Raw genomic sequence first — 10,518 nt, forward strand, 5'->3', positions numbered from 1 at the left:
AGGGGAGAAGAAGTACAGAGAGAGATGAGTTGTACCACAGGGGAGCATAGAGGTACAGCAGAAGATTGTAGTTGTACACATGGAGAAGAAGTAGCGAGAAGATGAGTTGTACACATGGGGAGAGACAGTACAGGGAGAAGCATGCTGCTCCAGAGCCACTATTTCAAGGATGCTATACGTCATCGAGTCCCGCCGAAGGACTGTACCGAGCCCGGCGTCCTTCGCAGCGAGACATTTCGAGGCTGCACATGTGTATCCTCCGCAGTCTTAAAATCCCCACAATGCTTTGCGCACGGACCAATTTCCCAAATCGTTGGCGGAAATCGCGCTCCATTTAAGGCGGGACCTCGCATATGACGCACACCTGCACACCTGTTAGCCTGTTCCACCTTTCTTCGTTTTCCGAGGCTAGGAAGGATTCTTGCCTCGCTTCTGAAGGAAGTGACTCGGAAGACATGTCCTACCAAGGAAGCATACTCGACATTGAGAAACACCCAGTATCTTGTTCCAAAAAATATTCATTACATTAAAATACAGTTATATATTTCAAACTTCAAACAATAGGACTACGAGTGGGTTCAGATCTAATTGCTACCCGGATGCAACAATAAAGTGTGAGGCGAGGTCTTACTCTGAGATATGAAAATAAAAACACAAGGGACCAGAAGAGTTTAATTTCAAAGTGTTTTTAGAATTTCGAGGTTAGGCACAGAACCTGAAAGCATCATCTGAGGACACGGCACCTTCCTTGTTTGCACTGCGCATGTGCAGCAGCTTCCGGGCTGTGACGACTTGGCCACTCCTCCAAATTGCGAGCCGTGCTCTGGAGGGCGATGGTGGGGAGTAGAGCAGCTTGCAGCGGTGATGTCAACAACATCGGTCAGTGGGTCAGCCGACGACACGTTAATGAAGATGCTTGAGCTGGTAACCGAACCTCATACTAACAGACGGCGGTAACTCATTTGTGTCGGTTTATTTTGGTCCCCAGACATTCATGGTTTAAGGAAGATAACTAACGGTAGCCCATGTTAGCTTGCGCGAGCATGCTAGCAATGAGAGGGACATGAGAGTAATGTTGTTCGGATAACAGCACAGGACGTGTCGGGCAGAGAAACAGCAAGTACACGTTTAAGAATAGATATTTGTGTGGGGTTTAGCCGAGTGTGGTTAAATTATTGAAACAAATGTAAAAAGAAGAGAGATACTGGTTATCATTGGTGTTATCAGTGGTGTTTTCTCGTAAGGAAGCTGAGTAAAGCCGGTTTCCTGTTCAAAGCTATATTTGTCGATTTTCTAATTACGTTAAGGTTGAATAATATCCTTGGACACGGTGAATTTGTTTTGGGTTGTCGAGGTCATCTCTACCCTTTTTAATAGATGTTCTTCATATTGACAAGCAGCAGCGTCTCTATGGGCTACAGTGCTGGTAAATGTGAGTGTGTGGTGAGTGAAAGTGTTGCAGACTGACAGAGGTGAAGCTGGCATCATATGATTGAAACGGTATTAAAGCATTACATTGCATTTTATTTGGCTTGTGGGATTCAAGCGGTATGCTACTGCGTCTCTTTTTTCAAAGACCTGTCTCACTTGGCCAAATATATTCTTACGTTTCTTTCCCAGCATGCAACCGGGGTTTTATGTAGCCCAATTACTTTTAATAGTATGTGTTCTTATACAATGTTTTTAGCTCATTGAATATACGCCTTGGCATGAAATGTCGTGTATAAATGAACTGACCGGCTAAAATCTCTGTCTTGCCTCTGTCTCAGAGAACCTGATGAATCATGATCACCACAGAGGCTGCCAGGGAGTTCCAGGCCAAAGAGCGCAAACACAAAGAGCAGCTGAAAAGATGTTTATCAGCTGCATTATCTGCAGACCTTGACAGGTAAGACATGTGACAGTGTTCACTGAACGGGGTGTAATCTTGGATCAATGGCAAATGTCAATAACAAAAAGCTTGCCGCGCCTGCAACTTATTTTAAAGGCTCGTCAATAGTAGGGTCAGGAAAAGGGATCAATGCTGATGTCATTTAAAACAAGTGTGTAAAACAATAGTTTTGCAAACAAATCTCAACTCAAATACCACATTTAAAGAGGCAGTTCAGCAAATGTATTCATTAACTTCAACTAACTTGTCAAAGAGAGAAGTACTCAGTTGTTAAAACTGTTTTAATGTATCCTCTTTGGCCCAAGAGGAGCTTATAAAGTTAGAAAAATAACCTTGGTGCAGTCACAGTGGCGGTTCGAGACCAATTTCACTGGGGGGGGGCAGTTATTTTCTGAGGGGGGCACAATAAATGCAGGACGAAAAAGACAAAGACTGTATGAAGTAATTGCGCATAAGAAAATAATGCAATACAGTTATCGGTATTTGTTTCATTACACATATTTATCTCAGATACTTATAGTTACAGTTGTTACGCTCTAATGCAGGGGTCTCCAACCTTTTTTAGGATGAGAGAGGAAAAAGGTTCCCCACCCCTGCTGTAAATAATAATAAAAACCCTTAATTTATAACATAACATCTCTGTCTCCTGTTGATCTGAGTATATTATAAAGAAAGCAGTTAATTGAAGCATTATAGCACAGGCCTTTGTCAGATGGTATATGACGCTGTTTTTTTTTCTGCTTCGAATAGTTCTCTCTTTTTTCACCATACGTGTGTTTGCATCACTGTTTAAAGAGCATGCAACAAAAAGTCAGAATATCCTGGCCTCTGCTAATGCATTCAATTTGACCATTATTTTTGTGTCTCCTATGAGTCCCCAGTCTTTATTTACTATATTGAATTAACCTTTAACTTCACCTCTAAGTTTACCTTGGAGGAAAGTTTCCTGGAAATTACTTTTACTTTTTAAAATGACCTTTACTTATCTTATTAAGCTTTAAATGTAATAATATTATCATATTGTCCTACTATTTTAGGCATTCATTTGAATACACACAATGGCTACAGCGTAGTTTTGCAATGAAAGTCTTCAGATGAACAATGACGTAGCTATTTTGCTTATTAAATTAAAGCCTTTAAAAATGTAATCTTAAACATACCATAGAAATAAAAGCATAACAAAGTACAAGTAATTTTTTTGAAGAAAAGTAAACATCTACTGAGGAAGACCACAAAGTCTGGTTGAAAACTGTTGATGTAAGCTAATAATTGGCCCTTAAGTTAAGGACTACTCTTTCCATGGTCAGGAACCCTTGAGAAAACTATAGAAAGGCCTCAGATAATAAGACTATACATCTTGGCAAGCTGCAAAGTTACAGTAAAGTTCACACATGAGAAACATGGATCTGTGCAGGTCATTGGGTTGTATCTGATGTGGATGTAGATGTCCTTGTTGCTCTAGTGGTTCATCACTTTGGGCACATTTAATCAGACGGTTACAGTTATGGACATAGTTTCATGGTTGAACTTGTACATACCGCACTCTCGGTCTTTAGCTGAGGATTCCTGGGTCACACAGATCAGTCGTTGAGGCGCGAGGAGAGATAAGGATGGTGAAGAAGAAAGGCACCGCCTCAGAGTCAGGACTCTGCTGTGTTCATCTGATAGGGAAAAATAGGCCATCAGAGTACTCTTGGAACCTCAGAGATTTTAGAGGTTGGTTAGTTAAGAAGGCCTTACTTGTTCATTACTGTTCATGTATAGAGTAAAACATCTTCAAAAGGAAGTTCAGCGTGAGTCCGATTGAACTACAAGGAATTTACTTGTTTTAAAAAAACTAAGTTAGTTTTGTAAAAGAAATACAACGTGTAATAAACCTAACAGTTTAAAAAAATAGGAATAGGATGATTAACTAATATAAAATTAAAGAATGAACAGAGGTAGAATGATACGTGGTTCAGTTTGTCTGGCTGTTTTACTACCAATAGAGCAAAGGAACTTCAATGTATCATCAGCCATTGATTACATATTACCACAGTAAGACACAATAACATGAACTCAGATTTATCACATTTTGTAATGCGTGCAAAATAATAGAAGGCACATAATGTTCTCTGTTTATTAGAATGTGTATGTAGTCGTAACATTTGGAAAGAGGTTCTTAAGAGGGCGGCAGTGGCTCAGTCTGTAGGGACTTGGCCTGGGGACCAAACGGGTCTCCGGTTTACGTCCCGATCGGACAAAAAAAAAACACGGTGGACTGGTAGCTGCCTGAAGAGGTGCAAGTTCACCTCCAGGGCCCTGCTGAGGTCCCCTTGAGCAAGGCACCGAACCCCCAGCTGCTCCCTGGGGCCGGCACCGACCTGCTGCCTCTCCAAAATGCATGTTTATGTGTTCACCATGTGTGTATTTGTACTGTGGCTCGTAAAACAAAAAATGCATGTTCATGTGTACCTATATACTTGTAGCGTGTGTTTATAAAAACAAAGTGAAAGCTGCATTTCCCCTAGGGGGAACAATAAAGGTTAATCTTCTTCTTCTTAAAGAAATTAATGACATTGACAATTGGTAAAACAATAAACATCTCTCCTGCATCGTGCATTTTAGGCATAGATGAATATCCCTCAAAATCGATTAAAACTCATAAAAATCCTCCTCTTCGGCGCTAGATGGTGCATGTTATTAAAGTGGGTGTCAGAAGAATCCCCAAATGTCACACAGTGGATGAGTAGTGTGTTAGAGTTCATGCCTCTTGACACTCTCTGATTTTATTTAAGAGATTAACCGTTTCAGTTTTATAACGTGTTTCCCTTTACCACTTATTTAGGACCTGAGTCCCTACGGACAATAACAGCAGGGCTCTGTGGTCGGGCATGGGGACAATGGAAGTTTTGTCATTGCTTTTATTATTATTCATATTATTTTAATGTCTGTACTATCTGGTCAAAGTTGTAAATACTGGTTTCACCTTTCAAATCTGTCATGTTCTGTTAACCTGTCTTGTATGAATGAAAAAAAAAAAGGTTGACATAATCAAACTCTTGATTATTGAAAACGTATTGTTGTTTTTTTTTTTTTTAATAAATGTGTATTTAAGTGGAATTAGTTAAAAGCGACCAAAATAAACTAAACTCAACTATGTTTGCTTTAAAATGTAATCATTGTTTTTACATGTGGCCAACAGGGTTAAAACCAAAGTTTTTCTTGTTTGTGTTTTGTATTACTTTTTTTAGTCGATAGTTACTCAGACACATTGATGGTGTGCATGTTTTAAATACAGTTAGCACAGGAGAATTGTGATGGTTCTGCGTGTGCTAAAGTGTTGTAAATCCTTTCCCCAGACTCTTGCAGGAGGAGTTGGAGGCGGATGTCTCTCTGTATGCCGGCGCCGGCTCTCTGCAGGCCCACAGAGCCGTCCTGTTGGCCAGAGCTCCTCATGTCCTGCAGGGCCAGGCCCACAAAGATCCCACCAACATCTATCTGTCTGGATATGAGCTGTCCGGGTTAAAAGATTTCCTCAGGTAGGCCAGATTTATAATTACAGCTTCTATTTATGTCGCTAAGGCCTCTTAAGTTGAGATACCCCTACCCGAGGTAGACCAACCATGTTATTTCAATACTTTAATATGTCGTTTTTGAAATGGATTGTAATATACAAATATCTTAACTATTTTTCTTGGTTGAGGTTTGGAACCTTCCCATAATCGAAAAGAGTGAAAATGTAGTCTTCTTGCAAGGGTGCGTGCCTTATCACATGTATCTCTGAACATTCTAATAATGATCAGAATGTCACCAAATCAATGTTTACATAGAGGCAACACATACAATAAAGCAATGATTCATCAATACCTATTTCCATCACTGTAATATATACACTTTATAACACGTGAATTATAGAGGGAAACAAAATAGGAAATACAAATCCAATCACAGAAACAAATATGAGTACCAGAGACTGTTATCATTCCATACATGTAGGTCTCACCTTCTGCAGTCATAAACCCCTAACAGCTAACCAGTGCAGCCAATCGAGCGGTAGAACCTATGGGTGGAGAAGACTACATTTGTATTATTTTTGGTTATGGGAGGTTTCCAAACATCAACCAAAAATAATAATGTTGCAGTAAAATCATTAACATTACATTACATTGCATTTAGCTGACGCTTTTATCCAAAGCGATTTACAAAAAGTGCATTCGACCAAGAAGATACAACCTTGAAGAAAACAGAATCATATAAGTAGGTTTCATAGAGCTAAAAAATGTCAAGTGCTACTCAACTGGCTTTAGATAAGCCAGTCCTTTATTAGTATATAAGTGCTTTGTTAGTAATTCTATTGCTCGAAGTGGAGTCAAAAGAGATGAGTTTTCAGTCTGTGCCGGAAGATTTGTAAGCTTTCTGACAAATCTTCCGGCACAGACTGAAAACTCATCTCTTTTGACTCCACTTCGAGCAATACAATTACTAACAGAGCACTTATATACTAACAAAGGACTGGCTTATCTAAAGCCAGTTGAGTAGCACTTGACATTTTTTAGCTCTATGAAACCTACTTATTTAGATAAGCCAGTCCTTTGTTAGTATATAAGTGCTCTGTTAGTAATTGTNATTACAGGCCTCTCATCTTTTTAAGTGGGAGAACTTGCACAATTGGTGGCTGACTAAATACTTTTTTGCCCTACTGTATATCGATAAGCCGAAATAGGAAGGGTGTATTTAAGCTTGTTATGCAAATAGGTTATTGGGCTTTTTTTATCAACTAAGACTTGTTAGAAAATGTTTTCAACTTGAATTGACTGAATGTATTTGAAAATTGGGCTTTACATACTTAAGAAGTACAATGTGTGGGCCATATTACATTAAACTTTTAGAATTCGTTGTGGGCTAAAAATGGACCATGGGCCACAGTTGGCCACTGGGCCGTAGTTTGGACACCTTTGCCTTCACTTATAACACAGCAAATTGTGATGTTAAAAAGTATCCGTGTGATGGCCATGCTGAAATTAGCAGTTACGAAAACAGGAATCCAAATGGGATTATCTCTTAAATGGATTATGGCTGAGATAACATGATGTTTAGAAGGGGGATGGGGACAGGGAGGGGCTAATAGTTCACATAACCTACAATAACCCTCTATAGAGAAGCGTGTATACCTGAGTCAGAGGAACCACGCAGGTCTGCTGGGTCAGGAGCAGTGCTTTCTGGCACTGAGTCATCCATGTCTGGGATTATTTCAGCCGAGTGCATGCTCTGGTGTGCCGTGTACACGCACCTGCAGGGGGAAACTCCAAAGGTTAATTAACACAAGACCTTTCACGCTAAATAACTATCTCATTTGATACATTGTGACTGTAGTGACAAAGTATGCAGGGCATACATTTTCACAGCAAAGGCTTTTCTTTTTTTCTCAGTGAAGCATTTTATAAAGTGGCTCGGAACCTGATGAAGTTACTAAGAGTCTGTTATAGTACATGTGCCCTGAGTGCTTTGTAATCTGCTGTGGCAGCCTGGCTTGGTCTGACCTGTTTGTTAAGCAAGCGAGTGAGTTGTGATAATGCAACCCAGGCGTTAAAGTGCAGACAATAAAAAACATTCCTGGGTTTAAGTCTGACCATTGATGCACGTCATCTCTCCTCTACCATCGCTTTATACAAAAAAATATATTATACAATTAATTTAACATAGTGCAGTGAGAAGATTGGCATATTTTAAAGATATTTATTTTAAGAAACACATGTTTGCATTATTTTTAAGAAAAATATGTTTGCATTATTTGTATCCAAGCTATTAAATCGTCACACACACACGTACAAAGTAAAATAAGGTCTGTGCATTTAACACATTGATGTATTAAGACCAGTCATCAGCTATCATACAGCACCTAGGGGGCAGTGATAGGGTTTGGTTCCTTGCTCAAGGGCATTTCGGCAGCAGGAAAAGCACTAGCACATCTCAAAGTACCAGTCCACACTCCATACTTTGTTCTGGGAATTAAAAGAGCGACCCTCCGGTTCCAAAGTCCCTACAGACTGAGCTACTGCAGCCCTTTGTGTTTTGATATTTGTGTGGAATTTGGTGGAATCTGTTATCAGATACAGTATAAGTATAAAAAACATTGGTTTAATCATCCGTAACAATATTCTTTTTGATGCAATGCTAAAAAGGCTAATAGATGAGTGCAAACACTTTACAGTCTCCGGCAACCTGCCAACTTTCATGCCGACAGGTCCCTGATGACCCTCTACTACAAATCCTAAACTGAAACATGTTTTATCATCAGTCCCTATGGTCTTTGTATATCAAATCCAAGTTTGCACTAGCTAAAACAGTAATGATGATGGTCCAGCAGAGTAGCCGGCCTGTTCTATATAACCCTCAGCTGGTAAACAGGGAAAACTCTATCTTGACAGATGGCACCTACCATCTTACCTGCGTGTTATATCCCTACACTCTGGCACCTGTTTCAGATCCCCTTAGTCGTGACAAACAGATACAAACATCATCCTCTCCATGCTGCTCATACTTATGTTTCTGTGGATCTCTGATAATGTTGCTGCTGGACAACTGGGTTCCATGTGTTTTTTAACATTTACTCATACTTACACATACAGTACTACTGCACTAATTATTTTTAGCTTGTTTGTAGTTGCAGTGCTGCTATCCCTTGATTTGTATTTTTGTTTTATTTTGCACGCTATTTCATTGAAACAATGCCGTTTTGTTAACTTAATGATTTTTGCTTCTTTCTTGTACACCACACTTTTATTAAATCCACAGTGACCGTGTCATAGAAACTGTTGATAACAGGTTTTTTTCTCCAGATAACTGATAAATGTCAAAACGTTTTTCAGCATAAGTACATTTAGACTGCTTGATTTGTCCACCTAGCCGTCTAAAACTGCTCTGGTTGGTATGGCAGTTTTAAATATAATTCAAGAAGGCAATGGCTAAAAAGGTTAACACCAGCAGCAAAATGAGTTACTCAAACAATTAATTTATTATTAAAAGAATTGATTAATTTGTGATTGACTAAACTCATTAATATTGAATATTTTTAAAAGGATGCCTATTCATGCCAAAAACCTCCATCTTATGGTAACCTGAATGCAGGGATATTTCTTTTACTATGTATTATAAAAGCTTGAAACTAATTTTAGACCTCATGGTAGTGTAGCGAAACAAGGACGACTCTTTCTTCTAGCCCTAATTATAAACTGCTAATGATACCCAGACTCACATCTGTGGATCAAACCACTGCAAAGCCTTGATGGAAATAACTACACACTAGAATGATTATAAACCCCCAAACACCTTGGGATTTGTGTGTCTCAGCACTGAAACTAAAATGTGACGTGCAATTTATTATTGAACAGCTGCAGCATTTGCTATGCTCCTTGAAAGAAAAATACAAACAGCAGCAGATTCTTATCCTGCAGATTACAGATGGTGTGCTTGGCGCCCTCTGCTGGACAGTTTGTGAGTATGTATCACTAAGAGAAGAAAATATGTCTCCTAACGTCCCCTAGAAAGCACATTGGTAAAGGCACAACCCCCCGCCCCCCCACCCCCTCAAAAGGTTTTTGTTTTTGAGATACCCCTAGCCGAGGTAAAACCAGATTTATTGTCTAGTTTTTTTTAAATGGATGCCTGTTCTCGTCTGGTCTTCAACCTTCCTAAATTCTCCCACACAACACCGCTCCTCCGCTCGCTTCACTGGCTTCCAGTAACTGCTAGAATCCACTGCGTACCATGCTGTGAATGGATCTGGCCCTTCCTACATCCAGGACATGGTTAAACTGTACACCCCAGCACGTGCACTTCGCTCTGCATCAGCCAAACAGCTCGCTGCACCCGTACTGCGAGGGGGACCCAAGTTCCCATCAGCAAAAACACNCAAAAAAGTATTTAGTCAGCCACCAATTGTGCAAGTTCTCCCACTTAAAAAGATGAGAGGCCTGTAATTTTCATCCTAGGTATACCTCAACTATGAGAGACAGAATGGTGGGAAAGAATCCAGGAAATCACATTGTAGGATTATTAATGAATGAATTGGTAAATTCCTCGGTAAAATAAGTGTTTGGTCACCTACAAACAAACAAGATTTCTGGCTCTCATAGACCTGTAACTTCTTCTTTAAGAGCCTCCTCTGTCCTCCACTTGTTAACTGTATTAATGGCACCTGTTTTAACTCGTTATCAGTATAAAAGACTGACAAAATTGAAGACCTGCACCAGGCTGGGAAGACTGAATCTGTAATAGGTAAGCAGCTTGGTGTGAAGAAATCAACTGTGGGAGCAATTATTAGAAAATGGAAGACATACAAGACCACTGATAATCTCCCTCGATCTGGGGCTCCACGCAAGATCTCACCCCGTGGGGTCAAAATGATCACAAGAACGGTGAGCAAAAATCCCAGAACCACACGGGGGGACCTAGTCAATGACCTGCAGAGAGCTGGGACCAAAGTAACAAAGGCTATAAGTAACACAATATGCCGCCAGGGACTCAAATCCTGCAGTGCCAGATGTGCCCCCCTGCTTAAGCCAGTACATGTCCAGGCCCGTCTGAAGTTTGCTAGAGAGCATTTAGATGATCCAGAAGAGGATTGGGAGAATGTCATATATGGT

The 10,518-nt window shown here is 40.0% G+C and overlaps 1 protein-coding gene across 1 annotated transcript; it reads left to right on the top strand.

The window, feature by feature from the left end:
- Nucleotides 1-826: 826 nt before the first annotated feature.
- Nucleotides 827-5,416, top strand: LOC104967924 (BTB/POZ domain-containing protein 8-like). The gene is made up of 3 exons (XM_010797462.1): nucleotides 827-924; nucleotides 1,770-1,888; nucleotides 5,233-5,416. The coding sequence occupies exons 2-3, from the start codon at nucleotides 1,785-1,787 to the stop codon at nucleotides 5,414-5,416; spliced, it is 288 nt and encodes a 95-aa protein (XP_010795764.1). The 5' UTR covers nucleotides 827-924; nucleotides 1,770-1,784.
- The last annotated feature ends 5,102 nt before the right edge of the window (nucleotides 5,417-10,518 follow it).

The sequence above is a fragment of the Notothenia coriiceps genome, unplaced genomic scaffold (assembly GCF_000735185.1).
Source record: "Notothenia coriiceps isolate Sejong01 unplaced genomic scaffold, NC01 NC01_scaffold00037939, whole genome shotgun sequence".
NCBI lineage: Eukaryota > Metazoa > Chordata > Actinopteri > Perciformes > Nototheniidae > Notothenia > Notothenia coriiceps.

Excerpts from the sequence above, each read along its gene's own strand:
- LOC104967924 (XM_010797462.1), top strand. The coding sequence starts at position 1,785 with ATGATCACCACAGAGGCTGCCAGGGAGTTCCAGGCCAAAGAGCGCAAA. Across the intron at positions 1,889-5,232 it reads TTATCTGCAGACCTTGACAG|ACTCTTGCAGGAGGAGTTGG; the intron begins GTAAGACATGTG and ends TCCTTTCCCCAG.